General features: G+C 43.1%; 1 protein-coding gene across 4 annotated transcripts in view; it reads right to left on the minus strand.

Moving 5' to 3' along the window:
• Positions 1–18,743, minus strand: part of LOC149467463 (transient receptor potential cation channel subfamily M member 2-like) — a 249,266-nt gene that overhangs the window by 177,222 nt on the left and 53,301 nt on the right. For all 4 annotated transcript variants that reach the window (XR_016311927.1, XM_089671622.1, XM_089671619.1 and 1 more), the window contains exons 2-3: positions 12,085–12,254; positions 5,209–5,291 (exon numbers count right to left, since the gene is read on the minus strand). Coding sequence is in view for 3 of the 4 variants with exons in the window: in XM_089671622.1 (XP_089527748.1) it covers positions 5,209–5,291; positions 12,085–12,216 (215 nt within the window). In the remaining variant the exon portion in view is untranslated. The remainder of the gene's footprint in view (positions 1–5,208; positions 5,292–12,084; positions 12,255–18,743) is intronic.

Genomic DNA, 18,743 nt, shown 5'->3' on the forward strand with positions numbered 1-18,743 from the left:
ATTCGGAGATTCGGACGTATCTAACTTTCCAAATTACAATAGCAACAAATTTAAACGATTCCAAATTAACAATACAATTTTTTGTCCAAATTCTAATTGAATCTGAATTAAATTCAAAAATGAAATCAAATTTGAAAACATATTTGAAATGAAATCATATTGCTGACTATTGCGGATTTCCTTCAAAGACTATGTGTACTGGTGTTAGAATATAGCTGACTTCAGAAATTTGAATTTCAAAAAGCATAGAGTAGAATAAAACAGAATAGAAAAGAATAGAAAATAAAGGAAAAGAATAAAATAGAAGAAAGTAGCATAGATTTAAATAGAATAGAATATAAAAAATAGAAAGAATATAGCCATATTCCGAAATTTGAATTTCAAAAAGAATGGAATAAAATGGAAAAGAAAAAAATAGAAAATAAAGCAAAAGAACAGAAAAAAGTAGAATAGAATAAAATAGAGTAAAATAGAAAGAATATAGCCATATTCCGAAATTTGAATTTCAAAAAGAATAGAATAGAATAAAACAGAATAGAATAGAAAAGAGTACAGTAAAAAAGAACAGAATAAAATAGAAAATAGAATAAAATAGAATAGAATTGAAAAAATAGAGTAGAATAAAGAAGAAAGCATGTAACCATCTTCCAAAATTTGAATTTCAAAAAGAACCAGCTATTCTTCACAATGAATTTGCATCGATTTGATATTTTCTATTCAATTTCAATTTGAATGCTTCAAATCTATTGTAAAAATTCTAATCCAGTCGAAGACGAATAAACAAAACTAAACTAAAAGAATGCAACTAAACAAAATTAGTAACTTAACAAATTGATCCAAAAACGAAACAAATTTTTTCACTCTGCACATGTTTAGCGTCTATAAAATATTTGCAGCATAGTCTGATAAATTGAACCCAACATTCAGAGGCGTAGCTAGGATATTTTGCACCCGGAGACAAACTATAAAATTGGCGCCCCAGCCCCCCTCCCCGTTTAATCACATCAGTGACACCAGTGATGGGGCACTATTCCTCCCACTGACACCAATGATTGGGCACTATTCCTCCCACTGATATCAATGATGGGGAACTTATCCTCCCACTGATACCAATGATGGGGAACTTATCCTCCCACTGATACTAATGATGGGGCACTATTCCTCCCACTGATACCAATGATGGGGCACTATTCCTCCCACTGATACCAATGATGGGACACTATTCCTCCCACTGATACCAATGATGGGGCACTATTCCTCCCACTGATACCAATGATGGGGCACTATTCCTCCCACTGACACCAATGATGGGGCACTATTCCTCCCACTGACACCAATGATGGGGCACTATTCCTCCCACTGACACCAATGATGGGACACTATGCCTCCTACTGATACCAATGATGGGGCACTATTCCTCCCACTGACACCAATGATGGGGCACTATTCCTCCCACTGACACCAATGATGGGACACTATGCCTCCTACTGATACCAATGATGGGGCACTATTCCTCCCACTGACACCAATGATGGGGCACTATTCCTCCCACTGATACCAATGATGGGGCACTATTCCTCCCACTGATACCAATGATGGGGCACTATTCCTCCCACTGACACCAATGATGGATCACTATTCCTCCCACTGATACCAATGACGGGGCATTATTCCTCTCACTGACACCAATGATGGGGCACTATTCCTCTCACTGACACCAATGACGGGGCACTATTCCTCCCACTGATACCAATGATGGATCACTATTCCTCCCACTGATACCAATGATGGGGCACTATTCCACCCACTGATACCAATGATGGGGCACTATTCCTCCCCACTGATACCAATGACAGGGCACTATTCCTCCCACTGACACCAATGATGGGACACTATTCCTCCCACTGACACCAATGACGGGGCACTATTCCTCCCACTGATACCAATGATGGATCACTATTCCTCCCACTGATACCAATGATGGGACACTATTCCTCCCACTGATACCAATGATGGGGCACTATTCCTCCCACTGATACCAACTATGGGGTACTATTCCTCTCACTGATACCAATGATGGGGCACTATTCCTCCCACTGAAACCAATAATGGGGCACTAATCCTCCCACTGATACCAATGATGGGGCACTATTCCTCCCACTGACACCAACAATGGGGCACTATTCCTCCCACTGAAACCAATAATGGGGCACTAATCCTCCCACTGATACCAATGATGGGGCACTATTCCTCCCACTGATACCAATAATGGGGCACTATTCCTCCCACTGATACCAATGATGAGGCACTATTCCTCCCACCGATACCAATGATGGGGCACTATTCCTTCCACCGATACCAATGATGGGGCACTATTCCTCCCCACTGATACCAATGATGGGGCACTATTCCTCCCACCGATACCAATGATGGGACACTATTCCTCCCACGGATACCAATGATGGGGCACTATTCCTCCCACTGACACCAATGATGGGGCACTATTCCTCCCACCGATACCAATGATGGGACACTATTCCTCCCACTGACACCAATGATGGGGCACTATTCCTCCCACTGATACCAATGATGGGGCACTATTCCTCCCACTGATACCAATGATGGGGCACTATTCCTCCCACTAATACCAATGATGGGGCACTATTCCTCCCACTAATACCAATGATGGGGCACTATTCCTCCCACTGATACCAATGATGGGGCACTATTCCTCCCACTGATACCAATGATGGGGCACTGTTCCTCCCACTGATACCAATGACGGGGCACTATTCCTCTCACTGATACCAATGATGGGGCACTATTCCTCCCACTGATACCAATGATGGGGCACTATTCCTCCCACTAATACCAATGAAGGGGCACTATTCCTCCCACTGACACCAATGAAGGGGCACTATTCCTCCCACTGATACCAATGATGGGGCACTATTCCTCTCACTGACACCAAGGAAGGGGCACTATTCCTCCCACTGATACCAATGATGGATCACTATTCCTCCCACTGATACCAATGATGGGGCACTATTCCTCTCACTGACACCAATGACGGGGCACTATTCCTCCCACTGATACTAATGACGGGCACCATTCCTCCTACTGATACCAATGATGGGGCACTATTCCTCTCACTGACACCAATGATGGGGCACTATTCCTCCCAGTGATACCAATGAAGGGGCACTATTCCTCTCACTGACACCAATGAAGGGGCACTATTCCTCCGACTGACACCAATGATGGGATACTATTCCTCCCACTGACACCAATGACACTTACCTTGCTGACCCCTGCTCCAGCCTAGGCTCCTTCCCTCTCCCATCCACAGCCAGCATACTTGGTTGCAGCAGCACCATCTGCATGGCACACTTACTGGTCAGCTGTCTTCTTCACTTGCTCTGGCCTCTCCCTCACTCTATCTTCGTGCTGCTGCTCGGCTCCTCCTCTCCAAGCTCCAAGTCGGAGCTTGCAGAGGGAAGTGCAAGCTGCCATAGGCTGTCCAGTGATCCCCAGGGTGTGACCAGAGGACAGAGGCGGCATGTCATCTCACCCACACATCGCATCCAGGGAAAAGAAGACACCGGACTTGTGGACCTCTCTACCCCTCCTCCAGCAGCACCTCCTGGACTGGATCGTCGTAGGATTGGGACACGTAGCCAGGTAAGACACAGCAGCCCGCTGCCCGCCCCTGTACTAAGTGTCCCTTCCATTGGAAGGGGGAGTGGTGGCACCGCGCTGCCCCCCTAAAATGTGCTGCCCTAGGCAAACGCCTTGTTTGCCTTGCGGCAAATACGCCCTTGGTTGTAAGACTCATTTTGGCGCCCCTGTAGCTTGGCGCCCGGGTACATATGTACCCCCCTGCCCCCCCTAGCTATGCCTCTGCCAGCACTGATGACCTATTCCACCATACACAACAAACAATGAACATATAGGATCCTATAGACACATTTATGGCATGATGTGTAGGCCACAGCAGAAGAAATACATTATTGTTGTGGAGACTGGAAGGACTTTGGTGTTCCAGTTAATCTTCACATCTCTGCAGCTGGGTAATGCGAAATGTAAAATCGGGGACCACGTGTAAAATCACGCACATTTCCAAAAAACAAAGTAAACGCACTGCAATTTAGCATACACGTGGGGGTGCCATTGTTAATGGCACTCCCGCCCATCTGCAGTTCTGGTGTGTTTTCACACAAAGCCTCATGTTACCACAGCACCATGCAGTTTGGTGCTGCACAATTTAAAAAAAAAAAAAAGGGTTGGGGATTTTTTCCCTGCATTTCTCTGGGTGAGGCAGGCTATTGAAATGAATGGGTGCCCTACACTCAGAACACAGCTGCACAGATCTGAACTGTGCCTTAAAGGGACAGAACATCAGTGACAGCGTAGTACAGGTGAAACTCAAAAAATTTGAATATCGTGCAAAAGTTCATTTATTTCATGCTTCCTTTCGAGCTTGCTGACTTCATTTTCCAGCAGGACTTGGCACCTGCCCACACTGCCAAAAGCACCAAAACCTGGTTCAATGACTGTGGGATTACTGTGCTTGATTGGCCAGCAAACTCGCCTGACCTGAATCCCATAGAGAATCTATGGGGCATTGCCAAGAGAAAGACGAGAGACATGAGACTGAACAATGCAGAAGAGCTGAAGGCCGCTATTGAAGCATCCTGGTCTTCCATAACACCTCAGCAGTGCCACAGGCTGATAGCTTCCATGCCACGCCGCATTGAGGCAGTAATTGCTACAAAAGGGGCCCAAACTAAGTACTGAGTACATATGCATGCTTATACTTTTCAGAGGTCCGATATTGTTCTATGTACAATCCTTGTTTTATTGATTGCATGTAATATTATCATTTTCTGAGATTGTGGATTTGGGGTTTTCATGAGCTGTAAGCCATAATCATCACAATGATGACAAATCACGGCTTGAACTATCTTGCTTTGCATGTAATGAGTCTCTCATATATTAGTTTCACCTTTTAAGTTGCATTACTGAAATAAGTGAACTTTTGCACGATATTCTAATTTTTCGACTTTCACCTGTAGATCAGGTAATATGCAGCAATGAAGCTTCTAAGAACAGGCCTCCTGTTGCTTGCATTTTAACACATTGATCAATATCTTTTATCATTGTCGGCCAAAATATTCCAAAGAACTCTGTTGCAGATTACGTACTTACTCATCACTAGACTTTTGTGGGATGAAAGCAACGCATTCTTTTTTCTTAATATGCGTTGAAACCCAAGAATTAAGGTCAACAATCTGTAAATGAATGATAGTAAAATTGAAAGCGACATTCTGATTGAAAGAAAAGAAAATAGAAAAAAGGCAAACTCAGCATGGATAAAGCAGAGGAGGCACACAAGATCGAGGGAGAGCCAAAGAAGACATTTAATGGAGAAGGAGCAGAGAGCAGATAAACCAGGGCCAAAATAAAGAACTTAAAACAGTTTTAAAGTGATGACACAGTAGGAGACGCACCGGTTCAAGAGGGGCCAGAGAGAAAGACATTTATCAATTCAATGGAGGCCAGAGGGGAGGAGAAACAGCTAAAAGTGGAGTTCCACGTAAAAAAAAATAAATAAACGTCAGCAGATACAAAAACTGTAGCTGCTGACTTTTACAATACAGGCACTTACCTGTCCCTCGGTCCAGTGGTGTCTTCACCACCACTGGTTTCACTGTCCGTCTTCTCTCCCTGGTGCCGATATCTTCATTGTGGACACCCGGACGTGACACCTTGTGGCTTCACAGCCGGGTGCCCACTGCGCATGCGCAAGAAGCCCTGCGCTTTGTGAATGGCCCCGTATTCTTCTGGGACCTGGCATGTGTTCCAGAAGACTACGGGGAGGGAGGGAGAGGACAACCTGTCAAATCTGGGTACCCGCTACCCAAAGGTGCCAAGTGGAACAAAGGCTTAAAGTGGAACTTCCCCTTTTGGGTGGAGCTCCGCTTTAAGAAGGGACAGTAAAGAGGTAACACATCAAATCACAGAGGGCCAGAGAGGGGAAGACACACCAGCTCAAAGAGGGCCAAAGAGAGGAAATCACCACAAGAGGAGTAAGAGAGAGGGAGAATCACCAGCTAAAGGAGAGGAAAGGAAACAACAACTCAAAGGGGACAAAAAGGAAAAGACACAGAAGACTAAAATGTGTCAAAGATAAAGAGTGGAGACAACGTACAGGTTTAAGACATGAGGGAGGACTGGCTTTTAATGAGGGATAGAGATGAGGGAAAACCTGTCACACAGGTGGTCAGGCACCATTGCTAGCTTCTGTGTTCTTCACCTATAACATCCGCCTTTCCCATAAGGCAAACAGACCTACCAGTACTCGGTTGCCCCCAGGAATTATACACAATGCTATATTGCCTGTCCACCACACCAGGGCAGGGGCAAACTTAGCAAAGCAAACAGGTACTAGTTGTTGGCAGACAAACAGAGTGGCCAATAATAGCCCAGGTCAAAAGGTAGGAAGAGTTCAGAGAATAGTGCAATATCCAGTCTGAGGTCATCAACAATTGAATCTAAATGGCAGAGCAGGGCAGACAAACAGGGAGCTTGGAACACGTATTACACACGCTTTCACAAGCATGAGATTGCAGGCTTGGCTGGCTTAAATCAGCTTTGGTCTCCAGCCAGAGGCTGGCCATATCAATCACCTTGCAGGTGGACAGACAAACAGGGATGCATCATAGCTAAAACCAGGATTCTGGAATAAGACCAACAGCTGTCAAAGAACAGGACAATTTGCACACTCCCAACAAAAACATCAAGTACAAAACAGGCCCTGAGAGGAAGAAAAACAGCATTTTGAGGGGGCAAACGAGAAGAGGCACACTATCTCAAGAAAGGACAGAGAGAAGAGAACACAGCATCTCAAGGAGGGCCAAAGACAGCAGGACACCATCTCAAAGAGGGCTAGTGAGGAAAAAACAGACAAGTTCAAAATCAAAGGGGGACCTGAGAGGAGAAAAACACCTATTTGGGGGGGCAAAGAGAGGAGGCACAACATCTCAAGAAGAGACAGAAAGAATAAGACACACTATCTGAAGGAGAGTCAGACAGAAATAGCTTGGGTGGGGGGTAGATGGAAAATTAAACAACAATTGAAATAGTCCTATAAATGGAGGAGACAATGAAGCTCAAATGGGGACAAGAGGTGGAGACAGCACACAAATCAAGGAAGAGAACGGAGCTAGTACGTACTTCAGCTTGAGGAGGGCCAGGGAAGAGAAGACACTCCAGCTCAAAGGGGACCAAAGAGAGTAAGGGGACACTATCTTAAAGAGGGCCAGAGAGATGATACAGTGGGGATCGAAAGTTTGGGCACCCCAGCTAAAAATTTGTATTAATGTGCATAAAGAAGCCAAGGAAAGATGGAAAAATCTCCAAAAGGCATCAAATTACAGATTAGATATTCTTATAATATGTCAACAAAAGTTAGATTTTATTTCCATCATTTACACTTTCAAAATAACAGAAAACAAAAAAATGGCGTCTGCAAAAGTTTGGGCACCCTGCAGAGTTAATATCTTGTACTGCCCCCTTTGGCAAGTATCACAGCTTGTAAATGCTTTTTGTAGCCAGCCAAGAGACTTTCAATTCTTGTTTGAGGTATCTTTGCCCATTCTTCCTTACAAAAGTCTTCCAGTTCTTTGAGTTTTCTGGGCTGTCTGTCACGCACTGCTCTTTTAAGGTCTATCCATAGATTTTCAATTATGTTGAGGTCAGGAGATTGTGAAGGCCATGGCAAAACCTTCAGTTTACGCCTCTTGATGTAATCCCCCGTGGATTTCGAGGTGTGTTTAGGATCATTATCCATTTGTAGAAGCCATCCGCTCTTTTTCACAGATGGCATCAAGTTACCATCCAAAATTTGCTGAAATTTTATTGAATCCATTTTTCCTTCTACTCATGAGATGTTCCCTGTGCCACTGGCTGCAACACAACCCCAAAGCATGATTGATCCAACCCCATGCTTATCAGTTGGACAGAGGTTCTTTTCATTAAATTCTGTGCCCCTTCTCCAAACGTACCTTTGCTCATTCCGGCCAAAAAGTTCAATTTTAACCTCATCGGTCCACAGAACTTGTTTCCAAAATGCATCAGGCTCTATATGTTCATTTGCAAAGTTCAAACAATGATTTTTGTGGTGAGGACGTAGAAGAGGTTTTCTTCTGATGACTCTTCCATGAAGACCATATTTGTACAAGTATCTCTTTATAGTGGAATAGTGTACCACAACTCCAGTGTCTGCCAGATCTTTCTGAAGGGATCCTGCAGTCAAACGTGGGTTTTGAATTGTTTTTCTCACAATCCTGCGAGCTGTTCTGTCTGATATTTTTCTTGGTCTTCCAGATCTTGCTTTAACTTCCACTGTTCCTGATGACTGCCATTTCTTAATTACATTCCGAACAGAGGATATTGACATCTGAAAACGCTTTGCTATCTTCTTATAGCCTTCTCCAGCTTTGTGAGCGTCAACTATTTTCAGTTTCAGTTTTCTAGACAACTGCTTAGAAGAACCCATGGTGCTGATTGTTGGGGCAAGGCCAGATGAGTCTGGGCATTTAAAACCTTTGAGCTTGACATCACCTGGTCTTCCCAGACGATGATTGAGAACAATCCATGACACTGGCAGGTCTCAGCTTGGCAAAGGGGGAAGTGCATGCTATAAATTCTGCAGGGTGCCAAAACTTTTGCAGACGCCATTTTTTTGTTGTCTGTTATTTTGAAAGTGTAAATGATGGAAATAAAATCTAACTTTTGTTGACATATTATAAGAATGTCTAATCTGTAATTTGATGCCTTTTGGAGATTTTTTCATCTTTCCTTGGCTTCTTTATGCACATTAATACAAATTTTTAGCTGGGGTGCCCAAACTTTCGATCACCACTGTACATCACCTCAAAGAGGGCTAGGGGTGAGGAGACGCATAACCTCAAGGAGGAACAGAGACATGGGGACACATCATACTGAAGAAGCCCAAAGAGATGGAGAAGCAAAATCAGAGATGTATAGAAGAAAACTAAGAGCAGTCATAACAGAGAAAGGATGCTATAGAAAGTCTACACCAGGGTGGATGGTAAAGGACAAAACTTTGAGAGAATGTTCAGGGGTAGTTAAAGAATCCAAAAATGACCATAAAGAATGAGGAGAGGAAGTAAAAGAAATGAGAGCTGACAATAATTATAGAGAAGAGGTTAAAAAAGAAAAAGATGAATTGAAGAGGATGGGTAGAGAAAAGGTTTACTTTTTAAAAATAATGAGAATATGAAATATACAATATCTTGTTGGAAGAAGAAATCTCGAACAATTGATATTGCTAATTTTGGAAATTTTGGAATTAATGTCACTGAGGGAATCTTTTCACTAGATTATAATATTATCTATTAAGATGTGAGCTCCTTCCCTCTGGAAGCCCATGAATCAATATCCATTACACTTCATTCTAGAGTTGGCCTTCAAGACCAGATGACAGAAGATTAGCTGCACTGTAGTGGGAACTTCTATCATGCTTATCCAAAAAAAAATATAATTTCCCGTGACACCAGTAGAAGAAATGCAGCTGTGGGGCAGGCATTCTCAGTTAGCAATGAAAGCATTGTAAGAAGTTATAATCAGAGGGCAAAAATTTGGTGGAGATGCTAATCTTTCCCTGCTGCATGCAAAACGTAATATAAATTAGCCTAGAGTTGGGATATAAATATGATACAATATAGTGTGTGTATACAGTACATATATACACTGCTCAGCATAAATGAGTACACCCCTTTTGAAAGATAAGTTTTCAATCAATATCTCAATGAACACAAAAACAATTTCCAAAATTTCGACAAAACTGAGTTTTATAGGTTAATAATATAACTTAGATTACAAAATCTTCAGTTTTACTCAAATTAGTTGAAGAAAAAATGAATCCACCCCACAACAAAAACTACTATATCTAGTATTTTGTATGACCTCCATGATTTGTAAGGACAGCACCAAGTCTTCTAAGCATGGAATGAACAAGTTGGTGACATATTGCAACATCAATCTTTTTCCATTCTTTAAGCATGACCTCTTTTAGAGCCTGGATGCTAGAAGGAGAGTGATGCTCAACTTGTCTCTTCAGAATTCCCCATAGGTGTTCGATTGGGTTCAGATAAGGAGACATACTATACTACTGAAACACTTTCACCCGGTTCTTCTTCAGAAATGCAACACTGGCTTTAGAGGTGTGTTTTGGATCATTGTCATGTTGGAAAAGTACATGACAACCAAGGGCTCGGAGTGATGGTAGCCTCTTCCCTTCTATTGGGGTGTACTCATTTATGCCGAGATATACAGTATATATATATATACAGTGGGGATCGAAAGTTTGGGCACCCCAGCTAAAAATGTGTATTAATGTACATAAAGAAGCCAAGGAAAGATGGAAAAATCTCCAAAAGGCATCAAATTACAAATTAGACATTCTTATAATATGTCAACAAAAGTTAGATTTTATTTCCATCATTTACACTTTCAAAATAACAGAAAACAAAAAAATGGCGTCTGCAAAAGTTTTGGCACCCTGCAGAATTTATAGCATGCACTTCCCCCTTTGCAAAGCTGAGACCTGCCAGTGTCATGGATTGCTCTCAATCATCGTCTGGGAAGACCAGGTGATGTCAATCTCAAAGATTTTAAATGCCCAGACTCATCTGACCTTGCCCCAACAATCAGTACCATGGGTTCTTCTAAGCAGTTGTCTAGAAAACTGAAACTGAAAATAGTTGACGCTCACAAAGCTGGAGAAGGCTATAAGAAGATAGCAAAGCGTTTTCAGATGTCAATATCCTCTGTTCGGAATGTAATTAAGAAATGGCAGTCATCAGGAACAGTGGAAGTTAAAGCAAGATCTGGAAGACCAAGAAAAATATCAGACAGAACAGCTCGCAGGATTGTGAGAAAAACAATTCAAAACCCACGTTTGACTGCACGATCCCTCCAGAAAGATCTGGTAGACACTGGAGTTGTGGTACACTATTCCACTATAAAGAGATACTTGTACAAATATGGTCTTCATGGAAGAGTCATCAGAAGAAAACCTCTTCTACGTCCTCACCACAAAAATCATCGTTTGAACTTTGCAAATAAACATATAGACAAGCCTGATGCATTTTGGAAACAAGTTCTGTGGACCGATGAGGTTAAAATTGAACTTTTTGGCCGGAATGAGTAAAGGTACGTTTGGAGAAGAAGGGGCACAGAATTTAATGAAAAGAACCTCTGTCCCACTGTTAAGCATGGGGTTGGATCAATCATGCTTTGGGGTTGTGTTGCAGCCAGTGGCACAAGGAACATCTCATGAGTAGAAGGAAAAATGGATTCAATAAAATTTCAGCACATTTTGGATGGTAACTTGATGCCATCTGTGAAAAAGCTGAAGTTAAAGAGAGTCTTCTACAAATGGATAATGATCCTAAACACACCTCGAAATCCACGGGGGATTACATCAAGAGGTGTAAACTGAAGGTTTTGCCATGGCCTTCACAATCTCCTGACCTCAACATAATTGAAAATCTATGGATAGACCTTAAAAGAGCAGTGCGTGACAGACAACCCAGAAATCTCAAAGAACTGGAAGACTTTTGTAAGGAAGAATGGGCAAAAATACCTCAAACAAGAATTGAAAGACTCTTGGCTGGCTACAAAAAGTGTTCACAAGCTGTGATACTTGCCAAAGGGGGCAGTACAAGATATTAACTCTGCAGGGGGCCCAAACTTTTGCAGACGCCATTTTTTTGTTTTCTGTTATTTTGAAAGTGTAAATGATGGAAATAAAATCTAACTTTTGTTGACATATTATAAGAATGTCTAATCTGTAAATTGATGCCTTTTGGAGATTTTTCCATCTTTCCTTGGCTTCTTTATGCACATTAATACACATTTGTAGCTGGGGTGCCCAAACTTTCGATTCCCACTGTATATATATATATATATATATATATATATATATATATATATATATATATATTCTTTAGGTGCGAGAGGGTTTTTGAGTATTTTTATCATGATAGTTCAAACCTTGGCTCCATCCAGGATAGGTGCAGTAGTCTTCTTCTTCTTCTTTTTCTTCTTGGAATTAGCAATGATGGGTTGAAGCTCTATGCCATCCACTTGAACCTGACCTTTGGCTTTACTTTTTGTATTTTCCATTATATGTGTTTCTGTGAATCTCACCTAGGCATGCTATCCTGAAAGGAAAAAGATAAAGAGAGTTAAGCCTGGTACACACTACCAGGTTTTTCGGTCATGCCCCTTAGACAGAAGGCGGCCAATCGGCCCGCTTCTTCAGTGTTGGTGTCATACATATGGGTCGAATTCAGCCAATATATATTGAATCGGCTGATGCTGGTTCGGCACGTGTGTGCTTGGCTTTAAAGGCACCAGATGGGCAAAACATCATTGGAGTCTAAAACAGAGACCCCATACCATGGAATGAAATTCATTCCTAAAGCCATTCATAATTCCAGTAAGCTCCTTTGTACATAAGTTACAGCAACATTGATGAGTAACAGGGCTGGCAACACTCTGGAGCTGGGAGCTGGATCCTTGGTCTGGATGCAGTGTTGAGCTTGAACTAGGATTCTGGAGGGCTAGTCTGAAATCTGTTTCATGCCACTCTCAGACAACTTGGATCACAAAAAAAGATGCAAAAAGATACATCCGAATCTCCAAAAATGACATTTTCATCCGTCTACTTCACAGTCTATCACCAACTTTATAGTCACTTCTATCAAAAAACAGACCTTCCAAACTGCCTTTATAAACAATCCTCAGAAGCAGGGGCAGACTGACAACTCATGGGATCCCCGGGCAATAGGGGATCATGGGGCCCCTATGTCCCTGACAAACTCAAAAAAGCCTATGAAAAAGGTACCAGGGGCATCTCATGGGGCCCCCTACTGACCCCAGTTTCCAAATGGTCAGAAGTGAGACAGAGGGATAGAAAGTAACATTTTGGTTACCTTTTATTTACTCTGTTCTAATCATCTGCAGATAAAGGAGTATACTTTCATATGCATAGGATGCCAGTTAAAACATCCTTCAGCCCGGGTTCACACTGATGCGGTGCGGCACATCGCATGTGATTCTCACAGGAACCACACCGCATTCCTGTGCAAATCACATGCGATTTCTGTGCGCTGCAATTAGAGCCGTACATTTTGTATGGCTTAGATTGCACTGCATCTGCATCAAAAGAGTGCAGGACCCTCATTTGTCCACACCAGGATCAGAACGCATGGGTCTTCACACCCTTGCTATCCAATTCTCCACATTGCACCGTGTTTTGCGAATTAATTTCAAGGTGTTGTTAGCTTAACATACGCACCCACAGAGGTTCACATGAAAGGGGTGCAATCATGATGCAGTGCGGAACTCGCACAGAGACTGGTGCGAATTTCAGTGTGAACCCAAGCTCAGCCCTGATTCACACTGCTATGACTTGTCATGTGACTTGAAACACATAAAGTCCCATGACAAGTCAAAGCACATTTATTTCAATTGCAGCCATTCCAATCAATGCAACTCAAGTCATAGCAACTGCACTAGTTTGACGAAAAGCTTCCTGCGCTAGTTTGACGTGACTTCAGTGCAACTTAGAATCCCATGGACGCTAATGTTGCCTCAAATTCGCATGAACGTCGCACTGCAAAGTTGCACTGAAAATCACACGAGAATAGAGTTGCAGCAGCAATTCCAACAATTTAAAAAGAAAAAAAAAACAACATTTACCCCTTAATAACCCTTAGTTTACCCTAATCATTCTTAATTAACTGCTTCTTTCTCTTCTCATCTCAGTTATTGTTTTCCTGATTTCTCCTATTATGTTTTTTTATTTATATTTTTTATAAACTTTTTTGTTTTTTGTTTTATTTCATTTATATTGTTGATTTTTTTTTTTTTTTGAGAGTGTGTGTTGCATGATTATAGAGTTAGTTCAACTTAACCAAAAAATTGTCTATGTCAGCAAGGGGCACCTGTAAATTAAACACAAACTGTGCAGCTTTGACCAGTACCAGGACAGGTTTGTTCAACGTCCCCGGGACAAGGATGCAGAACTGCACCTCCTCCCATACTCCTAAAACACAGAATGGGTGTACCATACTGTGCCCATTCTCCGCTCCCTTTGTGCCACATGTCCATGGTTGCCCTGGAGTGTTCACTACACGTTTGGCCAATCTATTTAATATTACAGGTACTTGTATAGCGCCATCAATTTACGCAATTTACATTCACATCAGTCCCTAACCCTATTCCCCCCAGCCCGTGCCCCCTCCCCTGACTTCTCCATCAAGATCAATAACACAACCATCAGTCCCTCCCCTCATGCCAGGGTACTAGGTGTAATCCTAGACTCCCATCTGTCCTTTCATCCCCAAATCCAATCACTGTCCAAATCTTGTAGACTTCACCTCCGCAACATCTCCAAGATACGGCCGTTCCTAACCTCGGAAACCACTAAGCAACTTATTCACTCCCTTGTTATATCTCGCCTTGACTATTGTAACTCCCTCCTCATTGGCCGACCTCATCGCAGGCTATCCCCTCTTCAGTCTATCATGAATGCTGCTGCCAGACTCATCCACCTTACTAACCGTTCTGTATCTGCCACCCCTCTCTGACAATCCCTCCACTGGCCTCCACTTAGTGTCCTCCACCCCTCTCTGCCAATCCCTCCACTGGCCTCCACTTAGTGTCCTCCACCCCTCTCGGCCAATCCCTCCACTGGCCTCCACTCAGTGTCCTCCACCCCTCTCTGCCAATCCCTCCACTGGCCTCCACTCAGTGTCCTCCATCCCTCTCTGCAAATCCCTCCACTGGCCTCCACTCAGTGTCCTCCACCCCTCTCTGCCAATCCCTCCACTGGCCTCCACTCAGTGTCCTCCATCCCTCTCTGCCAATCCCTCCACTGGCCTCCACTCAGTGTCCTCCATCCCTTTCTGCCAATCCCTCCACTGGCTTCCACTCAGTGTCCTTCATCCCTCTCTGCCAATCCCTCCACTGGCTTCCACTTAGTGTCCTCCATCCCTCTCTGCCAATCCCTCCACTGGCCTCCACTCAGTGTCCTCCACCCCTCTCTGCCAATCCATCCACTGGCTTCCCATTGCCCAATGAATAAAATTCAAAACACTAACAATAACATATTAAGCCATTTATAACTCTGCCCCAAATTACATCACCAATCTTGTCTCCAAATATCACCCAAACTGTCCTCTCTGCTCCTCCTACGACCTCCTGCTCTCTAGCTCCCTTGTCTCCTCCTTCCATGCTCATCTCCAGGACTTCTCCAGAGCCTCCCCCATCCTCTGGAACTCTCTACCCCAATCAATCCAACCATCACCTACTCTGCCCACTTTTAGGTGATCTCTGAAAACCTATCTCTTCAGGGAAGCCTATCCCACCTTCAGCTAATAACGGAATCTTCTATTCCTCCTACTATCAGTTCATCCCCCATCTTTAGGAGATTCTTGAAAACTCATTTATTCAGGGAAATCTGTCCCTCTTCCACCTAAGGACTTACTTGGGCCACCTCCATCAGATCATCCCATGCAGCTATTACCTTTTTTACCACCTTCCCCTCCTTGTTAGATTGTAAGCTCCAAGGAGCAGGGCCTCCTAACCCTCTCGTATTGAACTGTATTGTTGCTGTATTGTCTCCCTTTAAATTGTAAAGCGCTGAGCAAACTGTTGGCACTATATAAATCCTGTATAATAATAATAACCCTCAAGGGGTGTACAATCTAAGGTCTCTAAATCACAATCATATATGGACATACTAGGGCCAATTTAGATAGAAGCCAATTCACCTACCAGCATGTCTTTGGAGTGTGGGAGGAAACCGGGGTACCCAGAGGAAACCCACGCAGGCACAGGGAGAACATGCAAACTCCAGGCAGGTGGTGCCATGGTTGGGATTTGAACCAATGACCCTAGTACTGCCAGGTGGAAGCGCTAACCATTTAGCCCACAATTGCTTGCTTTGTAGAAAATAGAATGGGGATGAGAACAGGTGGTTGGAGCATATGTGGCATCAGTAGCTATCAGAGTAGAAAAATCTGTAAGAGTAGAAAAATGTGCACCCTACTGGTTAGCCACTGATTTAGGAATTGCGAGTGGAGAAGAGGAAGACCCTGGGCAGCTGTCCCTCCTGCCCACCCCTTGTCCCAGTCCTGACTTTGACTAAAGTTTGATAATGCCTGTGCTGTAGGTGTAGACCATATACGAACCTCCCAAAGCCTGGCCGAAAAAAATGTCATCATCCCATCCTGCCTTGTTGCTAGGACGTTGCTAAGACACTTTCATTTTCTAACATAGCAAGAATAGTGAAGAACAGAGACGAAATTCAGCTTGATCCATCGTTAGTTCAGAGAATGAGTACATCACCTGCCAGATGCAGGCATCCTCCGCAGTGCATTTCACCTCTAATTGGGTTTAGTAGTAGTTCTTCTACACAACTAAGCACAATGACGGGTGAAAGTCATCAGGGGCAGAACATGCGTCCCACAGGAGATGTACTCTTTAAATAAACAACGGACTGATTGGATTTAGCAGGAGCACATCTCAGATTTTCTTTCTCTGTGAGTCCTGCAGAGTACAGAAATGATCCGGCTGCCTTGTCAACTCAGCTTGGATGCCGTGTCAACAGTTACTCCTAGGCTACAAGACAACAGAAGAACATTCTACACCCACCTACCAACATTCCTCTGGGGCTGCTTACCTGTAGAAGAATAGACATTGCGCTGCTTTCCAGTAAATATTAATACAATGTAAACAGCAACCAACAGCTACAATGTTATCAGGAATAAAAAGAAACTATTGTGGGTAAAGTCCTGGAAATGGTTAAATACGAGAGGTCAGTTTAATCAATTCATGAGCAGATGGATCCTAAAGTAAACCCGTCCTGCTTTTACAAGAATCAGAATTTTAGTATAATTTTTAGCAGGACAAGTTATAGAATAACATGTATACATTTCATCCAAAGGTGGAATAAAAAAAAAAAACACACTGATCATTATAGAAAAAAATTACCTTCTTTTAACATTTGCTATAATTTAACCCTTGCCTACCGGGCACTTTTACCCCCTTACTGCCCAGGCCAATTTTCAGCTTTCAGCGCTCTCACTCTTTGAATGACAATTGCGCGGTCATGCAACACTGTACCCAAACAACAGTTTTATAAATTTGTTTTAGACAGATAGAGCTTTCTTGTGGTGGTATTTAATCACCACTGTTTTTTTTTGTGCTAAACAAACTAAAAAAAGACTAAAAATTTTGACAAAAAAAAAGGTTTTTCTTAGATTCTGTTATAAAATTTTGTAAATAAGTAATTTTTCTCCTTTACTTATGTGCGCTAATGAGGCTGCAATGATGGGCACTGATAGGCTGCACTGATGGGCACTAATAGGCAACACTGATGAGGAGGCATTGTTAGGTGGCACTGATGGGCACCAATGCATCAGAGTCAAGCAGCAAGGCCCATGAGAGAGTGATATTCAGGGGTCGTTCGGAAGTGAATCCAGCAAGACCATGTATGGGAAAATTTAGTTGGGTTGTCTTGGGAGGAAGCAATCAGCTCCTCCATCTCCGCAATTCTACCCAAACGTATAAGCCAATCTCGTACTGTAGGGGGGTGAATAGATCCCCAGAAAACCGTTGGCAAAGTTTTGAGCATATGCATATGCATTGAGCATATGCATTGCTAGTGATTTGAAATACATACGTTTGGGAAGCGAAGTGTGGTGGAGGAGGAGCTGGGCCGGAGAGAACTCAATAGATAGGGTAGACACCTATGAAGTTATGCGATGTACCTCCTGCCAAAAGGGCTGAATAGGGCAGGACCACCAAATATGAAGAAGGGATCCTACAGGAGCTCCACATCTCCAACCATTGCTGGGTCTAGATGGATTAAAATGATGGATTCTAGTAGGGGTGTTATACCAACGTGTCACCAATTTGTATCCGTTTTCTTGTGCCGATACATTCAATGAGCACTTATGAGAATAAGTAAAAATTTGGTCCCAGTCAGAGGAGGAAAAATCAATATCTAAGTCTCTTTTCCATGCTCGACAGGCAGGAAGTAAGTCAGGGGTCCTATCGCCAAGAAGAAGAAGATATGTTAATGACACTAGATGCCTCTGTGGTTAAGCTTTAGAGCAAATTAATTCAAAGGAGGTGAGAGGACGGGTCCATTTGTGGCGATACGCAGGAGATAGAAGGAAATGCCTGGTTTGAAGATAAGCCCAGAAGGGAAAGGTGTTGTCTCTCATAATACTCGCCAGTGAAGAGCAAGATTTCAGCTAGCCTTTGTGAAAAAAATGGTCTGCTGTTACTTGACTATGTGGCCAATGTTCTGATGGAAAGGACTTGTGCATACCTGGAGGGAAGTCCGGATTGAGGTGAAGAGGAGTTAGTGGGTTAGGGGTGTCTGAGATGGAGGCCAACTTACAGGCTAAACGGAAGGTTTTAAGGGTAGGTCCAATTATTGGATGTAGGAGGAGGTCCTGAGGAGTGTGTTTAGTCAGGAGCCACGGGATCGATGCTAAGGGGGAAGAGGAGCAGGAATCTTCTAATTGCACCCACGCTTTGGTGGTGGAGTTAATATTCCAATCAATTATCCTGGTAAGATGGCAGGCCCAGTGATAAAGTTGTAGATCTAATAGTCCAATCCCTCCTTTGGA

The sequence above is a fragment of the Staurois parvus genome, unplaced genomic scaffold, assembly GCF_062004578.1.
Source record: "Staurois parvus isolate SC_StPar_1 unplaced genomic scaffold, SC_StPar_1.0 ptg000109l, whole genome shotgun sequence".
Taxonomy (NCBI): domain Eukaryota; kingdom Metazoa; phylum Chordata; class Amphibia; order Anura; family Ranidae; genus Staurois; species Staurois parvus.